The sequence below is a fragment of the Danio aesculapii genome, chromosome 19 (assembly GCF_903798145.1).
Source record: "Danio aesculapii chromosome 19, fDanAes4.1, whole genome shotgun sequence".
Taxonomy (NCBI): Eukaryota; Metazoa; Chordata; class Actinopteri; order Cypriniformes; family Danionidae; genus Danio; species Danio aesculapii.
In genome coordinates this window covers 36,654,536-36,673,733 of record NC_079453.1, presented here as the reverse complement: position 1 = coordinate 36,673,733, position 19,198 = coordinate 36,654,536, and the positions used below count along the sequence as shown (strand labels likewise).

General features: G+C 34.7%; 1 protein-coding gene across 1 annotated transcript in view; it reads left to right on the top strand.

The window, feature by feature from the left end:
- macf1a (microtubule actin crosslinking factor 1a) overlaps positions 1-19,198 on the top strand; it is a 388,147-nt gene that overhangs the window by 144,861 nt on the left and 224,088 nt on the right. Inside the window, 4 exon segments of the mRNA XM_056479293.1 lie at positions 9,716-9,805; positions 14,018-14,110; positions 14,787-14,864; positions 16,741-16,833. Of these exon segments, the coding sequence (XP_056335268.1) occupies positions 9,716-9,805; positions 14,018-14,110; positions 14,787-14,864; positions 16,741-16,833 (354 nt within the window).

Below are 19,198 nucleotides of genomic sequence, written 5' to 3'. Positions count from 1 at the left end.
GTCAAATGGGCCACAGAGAGAGAGAAATGGAGTTTACTTTCATTCTCTCAATCGCAGTGAAATAGGGGCTTCTGCTGTAAGTGTCAGTGAAAGACTATCCAGCAAACACACACGCAGTGAAATTGTGCACAGTTTCTGCTTTTTAACTAGTTGGAGCGTTGTAAATACTCATGCTCGCCTCCCTCGCCATAGTAAGCTTCTTCGACATAGCGGATGTAAGATAAATGACTTCAGTACATAATAACGGTTAAGATTATTACTAAACCGATACCGAATTGTCCGTGGCAGCATCGCGGTGCACTTAAGAAACAATTAATTTTGACACCCCTAAAACTTGGAGTAGTCTAGATGCCAGACATAACTGATGCAATATTGTGCATTTTAAAACAAAAATACACTTGTGTAAATGAAGCATGAGAGACTGATCTTTACCCAGAAAAGAATTTGTGCTGCTTGTTTAAACTACTTTAAAATGAGCTGACACAACACAATTTTTTGGGACAACTTAAATGTTTTATGTTCAATCCACTTGTTCAAGCACGCTTGTCCCCTCTCCCCTTTTCCCAGACGGCCTGCACTCACATTTTACCTTCCCAGCCAGAGCACGCTTGCGTCATCGATGATGCGATTGTTCAGTGGAGATTGCTTTAGTTATATAGTTTTGTATTATTTTTAGTCATTTGAGATGCAGTGACCTGCAGTCAAATATTTTGCCGAACAGACACCGTTATTTAGAGGTTTGCTGAAGGTGGCAGCTGAAGTGCAGCGAGGGGTTTGCGTCTTTAATATACTACGACAGTTCGCATTCATTGAAAAGTAAGAATGATTAATAAATTAATATTATTATAAAATTAATTAATCCATATGTAATTCTCCCTTAAAAGTGATGTTGCGTCTTCAGTTTTGCGCTCACGCACGCTTTGCACTCATACAAGCGCACTATGCCAAAGCCCAACCGAACCGCTCTCTGGCCGGCCAACTGAACCACACCTGGGCCCAACTCGGAGCACTTACACTTGTCAAACAAACCAGGACACGATCTTAGTGTGAGTGCACCTTTAATCGATTTTTTTGTTGGGACAACATGAAAGAATTGTGTGGAATCCTGCATTTATTTTGCAGTGTTTTCAGTTTTAGGTCTCCCACATCAAAAAGAACAGTGGTATTTTTTTTGTAAATATTAAAGGGTTTTTAAACCATAGTGGAGTACTAATTTTATAGTTGCTATGGTATTACAACAGCTATTGTGATTTAAACAAATTAGCCAATAGCCCCTTTCACACATACAGACCTTTCTGGAAAATTACCGCCAAGTTTCCGGAAAGGTCTGTGTGTGTGAACAGGCCCTTTTTGAAAATACCGGTACATTTATTCCGTCAGTTTTCCAGAAAGAGAAGTTGTAACATTACTGGTAATTTCCCAGATTGCTGCTCCGTGTGAACGCAGAAGAAAAATTGACGGAAAGAGTGCATTCACACTTAGAATCCGCTGACGTGAGACATCTACTCCAGCCAATCAGAACATTCAGACTCATTCACATCCACGCTGTTTATGAAAATAAAAACCTTTGGATATTTTTTCCAGACACATTTAGCTGCTAGATGTTAGTCAGATAACGTTGCTTCTTAATGCCAACTGTGTAAAAAATTGTCTACAAAATGCTTATAAGCCGCTGTTTGTTTACCTTCAAGCTCTGCTTCAGTTGCTTGTGCACGTGAAGTGGAGTGCTCCGGTGAGCGCCAGCACACACACATATTATGTACATCTCGACATGTGAAAGTGTTCCTGCATTTTTTCATCGAAGTTGTTCACAATACTTCTCCATCCACACAGTTTGTAATGTAGTCAAATGTATAAACATTTAGCTGCGGTTTGCACTCCTGCTTTTAGATGTCTCTGGGACAAAGCCGCTGCATGAATGCTTAAGCATCAACAAAAGCCCTTCTATGTTTACCAACACAAGCGCTGCCGTTTAGAGCTCATTTCTGGTTGATGATGTCAGAATTTACCGGTATTGCAGAATGGATGTGTGAATGGTCTTTTCCGGAACGTCCTTGCCTGTGTGAACAGTGCTTTTTTTTTTATATTTACCGATAAAGTAGTTCCAGTAATTTTCCCAATATTTACCGGTATCACTGTGTGAAAGGGGCTAATATTGTACCGAAGACTATTGAATATACAAGACATGTTAAGTGTATAGTTTTGAATGGGGAAAAAATGTAAAAGTCAATATAGTCAAAGAGCTTAGAATGACCAAGAGGTGACACTCAGTAGAACATCTATCAGCCGTCCATTTGATCTCATTGCTGTCACGATGGCAAGCAGCTGATTTGTTATTTATTTATTTAAAAAGTGCATTAAAGCTGAGATACAACCTGAAAGACGACAATACAACACTTACTATCACAATCATCAGCACTTTTAATAGTTTATCTTACAGACTTATAATATGCTGTTGTTCTATTGGAATTTTCATTCCAAAATGGCCGCCGCGTGACACTAGCGGCATCTAGTGGCTGTTTCCCAAACAACAACAGAGTGTCGCTTCTCGATTCTATGCTCTTTGAATGTGAGTTTTTGCAGATTTAGTGTGATTTGAACGTTTAGAAATGAAACCAAAGAGACTTGTTAAATTTTATTGATGAATGCATCACTTTTTACTGTAGTAAAAACTAAAGTATACAACAGTATTTAATACATATTGTCAGTACACTATAAGTGTGCTGTAGAGATCGAAATACTATAATATATGCAATATAATATAGTTTTTTACAGTTTTTTTTTTTCTCCTCAGAATTGTGTCTGTATGACTCTGAGGAGAGTTTGGCATGTTATCATGGCCCAGAACTATAAATGCGTGTGTGTTAATCCTCTGTATCTCTTGTCCCACTGACTGCAGAACAGGAGAGCAAAGAATGCTGGGTATTTGAAGGGCAGGACAGATGACCAGCAGCCGCAGAAGGGCCGGAGTTATGAGGCTAGAGATAGTGACCTCATAACTCTGCTGGTATTACTGTAATGTAGGTCAGAGTGTAGGGAATGAGATGCGTTTACACTGTGCTGCTGTAATGTTAGATGCTATAGTGAGTTACTAGGCCTCATGTGACCTTTTGATACCTCTTTATACTATGACGGAGATGACAGACTGTTTTTATTTGATCCCAAGTTAATAAATTAATAAGTTAATAAATGCAGTTCAATCGTATCGATAAAATAATCAAACAAATTGGAGATACATGGCCTGAAAAATTCAATGATTTTGTCACACTTGTCAATGGCTTGTGACTCTTTCACCTGGAAATTTAACATCCATAAATATTTTTTACTCCTCAGTTTTTAACTAGTTTTCTTATCATATAATGTTATTGATTCAAATATTTGTTGAGTTAAAAATGATTTATTATTTATTATATTTAATTTGAATAAATATTGTGTTAAATTATTATGATTGATTATATTTTAATCAAATTTTTTAAATTAAATATTACAAATACTACTGAACAGAAAGTTATTTTATATTATTTAAATAATAATAGTAATTTTATGTATTTAATATTATTATTATTATTATTATTATTATTATATAAAACAATGTGGAAATTATTTAGTATTAATACAAATTAAATATATAATATATATTATGTATATAATACATATTATAATATTATAAGTATATAATATTATAAAATATATTATTTATTTTGTATAATATATAATAATAATATATAATATAACATTGTTGTTTTTGTTTTTTTCATTTTATTTTATTAATATTATTTATATTATATTATTTATATTACATGATATTATTATTATTATTATTATTATTATTATTATTATTATTATTATTATTATTATTTGTTTGTTTGTTTGTTTGTTTGTTTGTTTGTTTGTTTTAACTTTATTAATCCAAAAGGGAAATTCACATGTCACAGCAGAGCTCTCTACACTATAAAATAAATCAAATAAATTCCATATATAAAAAGGCAGTAATATCAATAAAATTACATTCATACTGCACACCTTAGTTTCAAACAATAAGTAGACACTAGTCCATATCTACGATATTAACACTATTACAATTCTGCATAATTCATCTAATATGATTTGGTTATACAATCTGATCGCTGTTGGTAAAAATGACTTCCTTTATCGTTTCCTATAACACCAGGGCTGGATTAATCTAGAGCTTAAAGAACTTGCACATGCTTGGACTGTATCAAAAGAGGTTGACAGTCGGATTTCATCATATTGACATATTTGTCCATTATTCTATCATGCGCAATATATTCTATAGTGAAGAGATTATTATTATTATTGTTATTATTGTTTTTATTATTATTATTATTATTATTATTATTATTATTATTATTATTATTATTATTATTATTATTATTATTATTATTATTATTATTGTTATTATTGTTATTATTATTATTGTCAGCCTATGTACTGTATATAGCAGGTTAATTTCAAAACACTATGTTTTTCTAATTTCGGATCAAATATTAAACCATTAATAAACCATAATTAATCAATGAAACCTTTCTCTTTGATTGACAACAGGCTTAGAAAACAGATTAATTATAGCATAATTGGCATGGACATTTTCAGTGGATTATTATAAAAGACACAAACTCTCAGAGATATGGAGATTATGTGGAGCAGCATTTTCAACAGACCGAGCTGCTCCTACACTGTAAAACCTAATAAGTTAAGGTGACTCAAACCATTTTAGGAAACCGATTGCAGCAAACTATTTAAGTTCAAAAACTAATCGTAATGAGTACTGTGAACTTAATCTATTTGATTAAACGGAGCAATTTGAGCACAGTAAAACCCAGTAAATGAAGAGAACTCAAACTAGCTGAGTAATGTAAAACCCAATAAGTTAAGTCAACTCAAACCGTCTGAGGAAACTAATTGCTGCAAACCATTTGAGTTAAAAAAACTAATCTATATGAGTACTGTGAACTTCAATATAGTTGAAGTAATGAGGTATTTAATGAACGCATTACCTTCAACACTGAGTTCAAAACTATTTTCAAATGAGTAGAATTAACTTTCAGTAAATTTTGAGTTAACTACACTCATACCGTTTGATAAAGTTGACTGTAACGTCACAATCTGCTCACGATCCTCAAAATCTCACAAGCCTGTCATTCAGTGGAAGCTCTCTGATGCTTATTTACAGACATCTGCAATTATTAAAATAGCTCTCTTTGATAGTTAAAGCATAGCACACATAGCTTGTCATGAGCCTCATTAGCAGACAGTAAGTAGGTGGTGATACCTGTTAGCGTTTATATTGACACATCTTTCTCCATCCCTGACAGGTGAACAGACGTTTCCCTCAGGCAGGGTTACATTGACTGAAAGCAGTGTGTGTAGTCTGTCTCATGTCGGTCATGTGTGTGTTTGCTCTTTACACACTTGTAAAATAAACAGTGACCTCACTGCAAAAATGTGCAACTGGTTTGAGTGGGTTTACACAATAATGTCTGCATGAACAACTGCAAACTAAAAAGGAAGGGAGACATTTGATTGTGAAATGTTCACATGGGTATTACTCCAGCGCTCGGGTAGTCTGTTATTCTCTGTGCCATTGGAAACAAGGCATCCCGTGATAATACATGTACACCTGCGATAAACAGACATAAGAGAGAAGTGGAAAGAAATGGTCACACTTTATTTTGATGGTCCGTTTGTTGAATTTAAGTTACATTGCATCTACATGCCAACTAATTCTGAATAGATTATAAGTAGACTGTTAGGTTGGGGTAAGGATTAGGGTTAGTGTAAACTGACATGTATTTGCAAAGTTTCATATAGTCAGTTAAATGTTTGTTTAGCAGCAGTATCAACAGATATTAAGCAGACAGTCTACTAATACCCAAATGAACCATCAAAATAAAGTGTTACCAGAGAAATTATTACCGACATAAGGAACTGTGAAAGCCTCTCCACTTTTAAATCTCATTTTAAAGGGATAGTTCACCCAAAAAATGATCTCTGTCATCATTTACTAGCCCTTTACTTGTTTCCAAACCTTTATGAGTTTCTTTTGTTTAAACACAAAAGAAGATATTTTGAGAAATGTTGAAAACCTGTAACCATTGACTTCCATAGTATTTGTTTTGTTTTTTTCAATGGAAGCCAATGCAGATTTTCAGCTTTTTTCAAAATATCTTCTTTTGTGTTAACAGTAGAAACTCATAAAGGGGTTAGAACCACTTGATGGTCAGTGATTAGTGATAATTTTCATTTTTGGGTGAATAATCCTTTTTTTTGTTTTACAAAAGTCTTATGACTATCATTATTATGGTCTTATTGTGATTTTGTTTTGTATTTATGATGTTCATATGTAGCCCTGTTGCCTATTATTTTAAATTTGCACAATTTCAGGTGTTGTTTTACGATTTATTATTGTTTTTTTTTGCATGTATTTTGTAAGACAACCCTAGGTGTCTAGAATGGCGCTGTTAAATAAAATAAATAATTATTATTATTATTATTTTGTGTTTAGCTGAGTATGGAAGCTTTATTGTAACATTGATCATGTGAACACTTTAAACAGACTATCAGATGTTCTTGTTTCCACTGAAGCACAAGATTAACCTGAAAATGAACATGCTCTCATCATTTATTCTCCCTCCACTTGTTCCAAACCTGTTAAAGTTCTGTTAAATAAAGCGAAGACATTTTGAAGAATGTTAAAACTGGTAGCCATTAACATCCATAGAATTAATTTTTTCTATTATGGATGAAAAAAGTTCTCAAATGACAACAACAAAAAAAAAATGAATTGAAAATGATTATCAGGTTTTACACAACTGTAACATGCTAGTAGTTAATATTATATTCACTTTAATTTCCCATTTCAGTTGATTATCAAATTATGAATATAAAACAAGTGGTGATGCAGACACTGTGTGTGTGCGTTATTTTCTCTTAATTCATTAGACTGCTTATTCTGTGGTTGCACCTCAAGACATTCAGAGGTTGAGTTTCAAGTCTTTGTCAAGGTTTTGTCTTTAAAATGCCTTTTTGAGTGTAAAATGTGTTGTATGCTATATATTGTGGGGATGTTGGAATAATTTTATTCTTACATTATTTTTGCAACATAAAAAGCTGCATGATATTTCCTTCAAGCAAGGCAATAAGAAACAATTTACTTTCACTATTTGTTTCACTATTGACTGCTTAACAGTTTATTTTTCTACACAAAAGGACATTTTAAGGAAAAAAAAAACTGACAAATGAAGGCTGCATCAATTAGACCATCAATTCAATTCAATATAATATAATATAATATAATATAATATAATATAATATAATATAATATAATATAATATAATATAATATAATATAATATAATATAATATAATACAAAATTACACATACCATATAACATACAACAACATAATACAATAATAACAAAAGAAATTGGGATTTGTTTTGAAAGAATTCTCTTATGCACACCCAATCTGCATTTATTTGATAAAACATTAAAGTAAAAGTTGTAATACTGTGAAATGTCATAATATAAATCCTTTTTATATTCGAAAATATTTTAAAATATATTTTGGTTTGATGCATTCTGGTTTGATTTGGGGTGAAAAGAGCAGAAATGGAGAGGATGGAGACAGAGTTATCAGGATGTTCTTTTATACTCAGCAGATGGTTCCTCTGTGGCCCTGTGGGGAAGCAGCTGTGTTGAATCTGCAGTTTGCAGCGTAGGGTTTCTGAATCCACAGACACATTTGTGTACACTGAAGTGAAGAACTTCAGGATCCTCTGTGTTTACTGCCTCATCTCAATGACTCTGGTGCCCTCTGCCGGTCAGAGTTACTGCACTACAGTTTAAACATTATACATCTCATTTATTAATATTCTTATGCAAAATGCCATTGTTAATAAATTGCCTTCAAATACAGATACTTTACAGTTTGCTTTTGTTAATATAACTGTCATTTAAGTACAGTTTACTGCAACAGAACATTTTACATAGACTACTACATGCTTGCTCGTTCAGTAATAAACAAACTTGGTGTTTACAGTGTTTGGTAAATTCTGACTTACTTTTATTCAACCAGCAAGTTTTTTTTTTGTTTGTTTTTTTGACCAAAAATGACACAGGCTTCTCATAAAAGATTATAAGATGTTGCACAAGAGGCATCGTTGTGTAAAAAAAAATATTTCTCGGCTTTTATTTACGTTTGAACAAAAACTTTAAGTCAGAGTTTGCCAGGGGTATGAATCATTTCAGATTTGACTGTATATGTAACCCAGGACCATGAAACCAGTTATAAGGGTGCATTTTCAGAAACTGAGATTCATACATCATCTAAAATCTTAATAAATAAGCATTCCCTCGATGTATGGTTTGTTAGGATCAGAGAAACTGCTATTTGAATATCAGGAATCTGAAGATAAAAAAATCTAAATATTGAGAAAATCGCCTTTTCAGTTGTCCAAATTAAGTTCTTAGCTATAAATATTACTAATCAAAAAATTATGGTAGGAAATTTGCATAATTGTCTTCCTTAAACATGATCTTTACTTAATATACTAATGATTTTTGGCATAAAAGAAAAATGTATCATTTTGACTCACCAGAGTATCTTTGACTTCCTATACCTGTTCAACAAGGTTTTGTGGTCCAGGTTCATATATAGGCTTCTAAATTCTGTTACATGGTGTCCAGGGGACTTATAAGTAAATTTACAGAAATTTTAGGCCCTTAAAAGTATTTAAAATATTTAAATGCCATTTTACAAGGTATTACATTTTGTATCAATATGACAAAGTTTGCCTGACTTAAATATGGGAATATTGGGATGCTGTGTCGTTCATGAAATTGATAAAATCCTGCTAGATTTGACATCATGCTGCTTTGTTTACTGCAGTAACCAAAGTAACACCATTTGTCCTGGTGTTATACGCTTATTTCATGTGGCTGCCATTTAAAAAAAACAAAAGTGAGGCTGTGGTGGGAAGAAACCTTACTGAAAATCAGTATCATTAAAGGTCTAATTCAGTGAAAGAATCAGTTCAGTAACTTGAGCTTGATAAATGGCATCTAAAACGTGTGTTTGGGAAAGAAAACATTAGCTAACTAGTGCCATTTCTCTTAACTTAGCTGAAAATGAGGTCTGATATCCCTTTTTATTTTCACTATCCTTTCAGAATGGACCTTCGGGTCACTCGGAAAGCAGTGAAATTTAAATTTGTTTCTCTTTGTCTTCGCTGATAAGATATACAGCCAGGTACACAACAATAAGCCATTGTGGACGCTGTTCCTGTGTGACTCCAGATGATCCTTTCGGGTTTCTTCCCACCGCAGCCTCGCTTTCGCTTTTAAGATGGAGGCCGGGTGAAATCAGTCTATAGGCGCCACCTGCTGGATTAGCATTTTTAGTCAGTACATGAATAACGTTTTAGTTTTGGAATAGTTTCTTAAAATCAGTATTTAGTAAATATACTGTAAAGTTAAAATGTCGCCAATGTTACCCGTTGAAACCTAAAGTGACGATGAGGTCTTAAAATGTATGGAAAGAGTCTTAAAAAAGGTTTTAAAATGTATTGAGCTTCACTCTCTGATTTCTGTTTGTATATATATATATATATACCCTGTATTAAGATCTGGATCTTTGCATATACCCTATGTTAAGATCACAACAATCTTTATTTACCTCCGTTTCTTTCTCTTCAGGTGCGGAAACACATCACAGACCTGTATGAGGATCTAAGGGATGGACACAACCTTATTTCCCTGCTGGAGGTGCTGTCCGGTGTCACATTGGTGAGAGCACAGACACCATTACCTTAACACACACACACACAAGGTTATATACAAATTAGATTTCAGTGCTTAAGCAGTTCTCCCAGGTCATTCATATGGCAGAGATCTGCTGCATTTTCCATAATGCTATTCAGAGTTGCATGTTACCTGGAGATGATGTCACATGAGTTGACCTGGGGGTTAGGCTGATGTCATGAAGTGCCCTGGCTTGTTGCTGATGCCGCCAAATGCAAATACAGGCCTTGCAGCAGAGAAATAGCTGAGTCTGACATGCAGCACAGTGTGTAGGAATGACGTCTGCATTAGTACATTATTTCTGCACTCAATCTTGCCCACTCCGATGGATGGGGACCATGATGCACTGGGGCAGACTAACTGACGGGTGGATTAACCAAGGCAGACTGCTGACACACCACCTGCCATCTCTATCTCTCTCGTTTTCTCTCTCTGTTGATTTCTCTGTCTCCATTTCTTTCTGATCTTATGATTTTAAAGGATTCGTTCACTCCAGAGTTTAAATTGTCCTGATCATTTACTCAGCCCCATTTTAAAAGTCCATGAATTTCTCCATGTAGTAGACTTCTATGGCAACATCTGGCTGAAGGTCAACATTACAGTTTCTTGACAACCTTATGTGCTAATGTGAAAGTACACCCAAATCTGAAAATTCTGTTCTGTTACTTCCCCTTCACATGTCCCAAACCTGTTTGTGTTTTTATTCTGTTAAAAATAAAAAGGAGATATTTTAAAGAAAGCTGGAAACCTGTTACCATTGACCTCCATAGTAATTAGTTTTTCCTTCTTTGAAAGCCAATGATTACAGGTTTCTTTCTTTAAAATGCCTTCTTTTGTTTTCAGTAGAAGAAACTCAAACAGGTTTGAAACATGTGAAGAGTGAATAAAAATGTTCATTTTTGGATGACCTTTCCTTTTAGTTCATGGACACGCATGACAGAGCTAGTGAAAGTATGTCTGGTTTAAAAAGTATTTATTTATTTATTTATTTTTGTATGTATGTACAATGCTCAGCATATATAAGTACACCCCTCACAAATCTCTCTTTTAAATTAATATTTTATTAGGAAGCTCTACAATATTATATTTGTGCATATACTTTAGATTAGTCAGTACTGAAGCCAAATCTGGAGCTAATCTAACAAAATAACTTACAAAAACGGTCTAAAAACTAGCACACCCAAATTTTTGTTATAGAAAAATATTAAATACAAATTTTAAAGGAGAGGAAAAATCAAGAGAAGCAAAAAAAATTAAAAAATTTAGTTGAAATTTTGTAGGCTGTAATTTTTTTTTATTTTGCATGAATTTATTTGTATTATCTTTCAATTTCTAAATATGTTTGGTGACTAAAATATTATTTTAATTAATAAATCTGTTTTAATGCACCAAAATACATTGTATATATTCACTGAGAAATGGAAACAAATATTAATTTTCAAAATGGGGAGTACTCAATTATGCTGAACACTGTATGTATGTATGTATGTATGTATGTATGTATGTATGTATGTATGTTGTGCCAGAGTTAACTTTAAAGCTATTAAAACTTTACATCTGTAGTCCAAGGGCAGGAAGTTGTAACAAATTTAACAAAAAAAATACACTTACAGTATAGGGTACACGCGGAGCTAGTGTTTTATACGGTATAGTGTTTTTATAAAATTTTATACGATTCCTTTTACAGCATCTATGTTGTAATGTAATTAAAACAAATCATTTAAATAGATTTTGGCATTCATTTAGTTGCTCAAGTGTAAAACAAGAGAAAAAGCCTTTTACTCGCACACGCCCGTCAGAATCAGCAGGCCAGCGCAGAAGCTCCATTGAATATACTGGGGTAAAATAAATGCTCATATTATAAAGACATGGCAGAGGAAAATGTAATTTAATGCAGTGTTTCTTGTACAACCGGAGACTCACTTTATATCAGAAATCACTCAGCCAGTGGAACTAGCTGATTTTTAAAGAAAACAGACCTTAAACACGCTGATTTTGCAATTGCGAACAGTTCACCGCAAGCGATTAACCCAGGTAACTGAAAGTCCTTTATCATGCTTCCGCATATACCCTATACATGCAATATATCATGTATTTTTATAATTTTTTCTTTAAATGACTGATCATTTCAATAGATAAACTCCTTAATCCTCACCTGGGTTGGTGTAAAGCTGCAGAGACTATTATTTGGACCTTAAACCTGTTGTTTCCTTTTGAAGTACACTGTGTTTTCCTTTAAAACCTTCATTTATTTTTGACTGAAGAAACAAAGACATGAACATCTTGCATGACAAGCGGTGGAGCAAATCATCAGGAAATTTCAATTCTGGAGTGAACTAATCTTTTAACTAGGGCTGCGCAATATATCATATCAACATTGAAATCGCAATCTGCGCATCTGCAATAGTCACATCGCAGGATCTGCAAAGTCATCTTGGGAATATAATTAACCATGAATCACAGTTTAGCACACGTTACTCATTATGAATTTAACCATAATCTAATAGTGTGTAAGGTTTTTATTTAGATGTGTTTTTAAGGCCTGCGACTGTAAGATTTAAAACAAATTTAAACCATTTGGGCAGAAGAGATTATGCATTTGTCCACGTTAACAAAGATTAATTAGCTTTAAGTATTTATAAAACGATACAGTGTTATTTTAGATCAGATAATTGAATTTCTGTACCTCTATATTGTTTGATTCTGCTGAAAACAATAAAGCGCTGTTTATTTATTTTATCCTTGTTCTGTTGGTTTCATCTTTGCTTTAATTTGTTTAATTTTGTGTATTTTTGATGCACTCCCCTACAAAATCATCACAGTCAATGTAAAATTCTGAAATCTTTCCAGTTACTTAAAGGTGCAGTATGTAAGTTTAACACTCAGTGGTTGAACTAGGTATTACATTCCTGGATCAAAACAAAAGCAAGCGCAGGTTGCCAGATTGAGGAGCGAGTCTGACGATCCAGCCTAAAGGCTGATTTAAACAGTGTTCTAAATTAAAGCAGCGGCACGCGATAAAAGGAATATTTTACATATTGAAATGAGTTTTTGTCCTAACCAACACCTCAAATTGATATATTAGAAACGGCTTCTATTTCTCACAGCTGAACAACACTGAACAGCTGACAATGATCACCTCAGGTACACCTCATGTGCTTTATTCAGTGTTAAATGCTGATAATGTGAGTTTGAATGGCATTTCACATGACATTTATTGCCATAATACTGAAAGCAGCAGCAGATAGTTCACCTCAGATCTTGAAATAAAATTAACTGTTTGAAATGAAACTTTAGAACTGTGACTCAGTGCAAGCCAACACATATGAGTGATTCAGCATCCACATTTAATCATGTTAAAGAGGTTTAATATGTATTAATTGGATTATAAACCTTACAATTCCTGAATAAGTGAATATTCTGTGCTTCTGAGTGGCTGTATTTAAATTTCTGTCGTGTTTTGTCTGGTGCAAACCCAGTAATCACTACAAATCTTGTCACTTAGCGTGTTATTAGGACACGGGCTTACAGGGTAACATGCTCACCTAATGTTTACATTCATAATACTCATATTATTTGCTAATTAACAACCTCATGTGGAACTCTGAATCTGCGTCTCATTTTGGAGTCTGCTACTGTCCACCAGAGGTAGCATTTCGGTCACGGACGCATGCTTTGAGAGCCTTTCTGAATGAATGAACAAAATACGTGGTTACTCTCTATGGGTTTTCCACAACCCAGGGTGCTGAAATATAATTGGCTAAGCTAGCATTGGCCAGGTTAAAAGAACCAAAACAAAGACAGCGTTCCAGCATGGAAAGTACATTTTCAAAGCAGAAAATCTGACTTCAGCATTGGTTTTCAGATAAACAAGAATGTTCACTTAGCATGTTTCTTAAATATCTGCAAACATATGATGGTATTTTTATGCTTTAGAAGAGTCCAAAACGTACATACAGCACCTTTAAGTCATATTGTGAAATTATATTCAAATCGAAGAATGTTGCAATATCAGTCTTATCCAATATTGTGCAGCCCTACTTTTAACCGTATTTGATTATCAGTTTTTATTTGCAGTTTTGCTTCTCTCACCTTATCTTGTTTTCATTTTTTAAACTGTTGTTTGGTACGTATGTCAGCCATTCAACACTGTTTCTGTCTTCATCCTCTCTCTGTGACCGTCTCTGATGCCATCAGCACAAGGGCATATCGACTCTGCGGAGGACATCAGTGTCCCGCGCGCCACCGCTCATCCTGCTGGGTGGGGAGGATGAGGATGGAGCTCAGGGAGTACGTGTGACCCCCCCCTGCCCCCCTTTCCCATACAAACACACAGTCAGTTCTGTACACTGCATGGCGTGGACTCAAAGGACAGGTCGATTTCATGAATATGCATGTCTAGTACGCCAATGCATAATTCATGATGCCGGATGTAATCTGATTATTTTTAAAATTGCGTCCGAGAGACCTCGCCTTGTATAAACACTTCACCTCAGTGCTTCCAACACCTCCTCACATTGACTCTGATGACACGTTTGCCCTGTTGTAGGGATTTTCTGCTCACCTGTTTGCAGGTTTGCTGTACACGCCACTGCAGTTGTGTGTGTGATAGTGAGCATGCTTTGCACGTACGGGTGTGCCATCTATATCCTACACTCTTCCTATTTCTATTGGTCAGCTGCTAGTAGAGATGTTAGAAAGCAAGACGTGTGATGCAGCAATTAGTCTGAATGGTTTACTAATGGCAACATTTTACATGATCTGTACGCTAACTATTCCCTGTAACCCTGGAACAAGATGAATTAATTGCTGATGATCCAGAAAGGGTGCTGTGTTATTTTCCTGTTTGCTGCTTCTGCTGCTTACAGGCTTGTGCTAATGAAACAGTCCTGTTTTCACACGGACTTCCAATTTTCCGGGATTATTAGTGCGCACTCATCTGCATTCTCTCTCTCTTTCACTTTAGCCCAGGGAAAAAGGTCGCATGCGATTTCACAGACTCCAGAATGTCCAGATCGCCTTGGACTTCCTCAAGCAGAGACAGGTCTGTATATTCACACTTACATTCACAGTCATTAGTTGCTTTATGCCCTTTATGCACACAAGCAATCAATATTCAAGACTAGGTGGGCCAATTTAAATGTTGCTACTGTTTTTAATATTAGGAAGGATGTGTTTCCCCTCTATTTTAATGATCTAGTCGCAAAGTCTAAAGCACATGGTGCAAAAGCATTAATGGCGTGTCCAAATCCACTTTTGCTATTTTAAGGATGGAAAAATATGCTTTGTGCCTTGATGCATGGTCTAACAAGATTGTGCTCATTCTCTTAATGAGTTATGGGTGTGTTTTGAGCATAATGTGCATTAAACCAATCAGAGTCTCATCTACCGTTTCCTTTAAGAGTCAGTTGCGTCGCACCATGGGGCATTTGCTATTTACATGGCGGACTTTGCAAGTGGAAAAACTGAGCGCTTCACTAGCGAGAAAACGTTAAAACAGACCATCTGCAGTGCAAGGATAAAGAACAAGCCTCTTCCATTCGGCCTCTTTACTTTCTCTTTACTTTACTTTTATGCTTTACTTTACCCCTTTACTTTCATGGAGTAAGTAAACGGTGTTGTATTCACTTCAAGGAAGACATCCATTAGCCTAAATATTTAATTTAGTTTGTTAAGAGCAAAGATTTGTTTCAAAACTATTTCTAAATTAAGTTCTAATTTCCAGCAAACGAATAAATAAACAATAATAATGAAGTGTGGTCAAAAAACGTATAAGTTATATCCAAACATACGTCCTATTCTTATGCCCCATATGGTGATGCATACGTCTTCAAAACCCGACAGGTGGACAAATCTAAACTTGTTTTTATTAAAACCAATATAAAAATACATATAATAAATAGTACTGCTAATAATATAAATATTATACAAATGCAAATTGTCATGAATAAACTGAAAAAGAGGTTGTGGTTTTTTATTTATGTAGAAAATAATAATTTTGTAACATTTTAATCCTTTCATTTTTTCATATGTAAAGATATTTGTGTCTTGCGTTTTGGACCTGCACAGGCGCATAACTAACATGGTCTGCACTGGACTTTAGACCAGCTTTTAGTTGGTCATTTGTGAAGTCTATTTTAGTTCCTCAAAATAGCAACGCGCCAACAATGCGCCTTAACAAACCTCCTGTTTAGACCGGCACACCCATGAGTCCTCAAAGTGGCACAAATGGATTTGCTATTTAAACAACGTGGTGCAAAATGTAAAAATTAGGGTTGCGCAGTTCTGAAAATAGCAACAAATCACGCCAAACATGTCTTGCACCTTATTGCGTCGGGTGTATGATAGAGCCCAAGATGTTTATGCTGGCTACCCTCATTTTGACTAATGTATTTCACATTTGGGGATGTGAGGGAGAGATGATTTGTTGGGACATCTGTGATCTCTGTCTCGAACTTGAGCCAACAAAATGGTTTTGAGATAGCATAACCTGGAGTTATATATGTATTCTTACCCATACAAGCTTGTCACCCCAGCCTTGGGTCCCTAAACCAGACAAAATGCCAATCGGCACCCTTCTCCCAATATACAGTACATCGCTTGTGACAGTTGTAAGCATAAGAGGACGACAAACACCAAAGCTGTCCTTGAGTTGAATAACAGCTCCAGCTTTTCCCCTTCTTCAGCAGATTCAAACAATGCTATACTCTTTTTAAACCTGTTTTATTAAGTGTGTGTGTGTGTGTGTGTCTGTGTGTGTGTCTCTCTGTGTGTGTGTGTGTGTGTGTGTGCGTGCGTGCGTGCGTGCGTGCGTGCGTGCGTGCGTGCGTGCGTGCGTGCGTGCGTGCGTGCGTGCGTGTGTGTGTGTCATTTAGATGTTTTACACTAATAAGTTTTGTATTTTTTTTGCATTAATACAGGTCAAATTAGTTAATATACGCAATGATGACATCACAGATGGGAACCCAAAGCTGACACTGGGACTGATCTGGACCATCATCCTTCACTTCCAGGTAAGTTCACCTTGGATTTGTCACAGCTGTGTTTTGTATATGTACTGTATGTGTATATATATATATATATATATATATATATATATATATATATATATACACAGTAGTGTTCAATACAACATGCCAGCCAGAATTCGAAGTGAAAGTGGCACTTGCTAGTGGCAAGAATAACAACTCAAGAGGCAATGGTGCATGGATAAAGTGATGGATAAAGTACAGTCCTAACCCCAGACTCTGGATATGATCAAGGATTGGTTTATATGATGTCTTAAAATAAAAGGCCTGCCAGTTTGCCTGTTCTACAGCATGAGAGGTCAAAGGTTGTGGGCATGCAAGTTGAAAAAGAAATGCACATTTGTGAAATGGGCTTATTTTCTGTACTTCAAGTCAAGCTAGAGAAGTTAATTCTGATGGGTAGGGGAGAGCCGGGATGGAAGTACCATTTTTCATAAAAAACAAATTTTAATGGATAATTTTTTTAGCAGAAATATATTTTTGCTGTGGTTACTAACTCACAAGAGTGCTCTATCAAAATCAGATGTTATTTTGTATCAATGCAGAACAACTCCAATAAAACTTCACTTTAAACAAAAGTGAACACTTTAAACATTGTTACAAAAGTAACACATGGCTGGGTCAAAAGTAACACAACAATATGTGCTAGATTTAGTGGCTTAATTTTGTTTACTTTAAAAATATCTGACTTTGACCTTGCTAATTTTAACTACAATTACATATTTTGTCCTTTATTTTCATTATTTTTGGCATTTTAAATTTCAGTTTCATGAAATGCTTCAAAAGCAATCCAACATTGCAATATGTTAACATTTTCTACCATTTTTAATATTTTTATATTATTATTGGCAATACTGTAAAAATGCAATAAATAATCATCCACACAGGAACCCTTACCATTTAAACCTGATTTACTTTTAAACTGAAAAACCCAGAGATTGTAAACTTAAGGATATGTTATTGCACTAAACAACCTGTGTATTGATCATGACTGTGACAAATGAAAAGAGAAACAAAACTTGTAATAAGGAAAAAAAAAAAAAACACTACAATGATTTACTTTCTGCACTTAAAAATGGAAATTTGAAGCTAACCGTGGGACATGGTCCCGAAATCAGCTGATACTTGGCAGCTCCATTAGGGGTTGCATGCTGAATGTGCTTTTATAGTCGGGAAATGAAATGTTGTCAGGGCTTCAAGAACATTGCTTTGTTACTTTCGTCCCTGCTCTCCCCCACTGCATTGTTGGATAGAAGACTATAAAATGTCCCGTTTATAAAGGCACTTTTATAGTTTATAGTTTTATAGTTGCATAGTAATTGATCAGAAGTGGAAAAGAAAATATCATTCACTGCAGAACTACTAATAGTGTACTACAGTTATCTTATCAACAATAATGTCCATTTAAAGCTATGTAAATTCAAACTGCTTTCAGTTATTCTTTGCAAATGCATTCTGGGATACAGTATTTCTAAATGTGTACTTCCAGTTTTGACTAATAAAGTCATCTGTGAATAATTTATGCAAACAGAAAAGCTGCATACAGTGTAAGTGTATGCAGTATGGTTGTTAAGTTTTCTTCCATTTTGGAAATACCCTTTCAGTGGTGAAATAAAAAGTGGTTACATTTGCAATATGCCTCGCACACACACACACACACACACACACACACACACACACTCACGCACACACAAACACACACACACACACGTCTTAAAAAGTCTTAAATTTCAAGAACTAAAATTTAAGCCTTAAAAAGTCTTAAAGTCACTGAAATTGTGTCTTAAATAATTGTAAACAGATCTTAATTTTCCTATGTCCAATATCCATGTAAAGCTACCCTATCGGGCCAACTTGCATCCAGTCACCAACAATCCAAACAAACCAACAAAACTCTATTTACCAATATGGTTTAATTATCATCCTTACGATAATATTTGTTTAAATTTGTGTATTTATAGTCCATATATGGTGAGAACACTGACCTGGACAGACTGTTGTGCATACATTAAGATAAGTTACAGTATGTGAAAAATGGGTTTGCATAAAACTAGGGTTTGCTTGTTTTGATGATTTATTTAAATTTGTGGCTAAGAAATAACTAATTATAATTTAATATATAAAAAAAGTCTGATATCTCATTCAGAATGGTCTTAAAAAGGTCTTAAAAAGTCTTAAATATGGCTTTGTGAAACCTGCAGAAACCTGTTAATAATAAAAAGAGCTGCACTACTCAGGACTGTCCAGCAGGAGGCAGTGCTATTTTCAACAGAGTGGTGACATCACAAGGTGACATATGCAGCTGGTTGCCAAGGAGATTGTGTTTTGTATGACCCCAGAGCATTTTCAA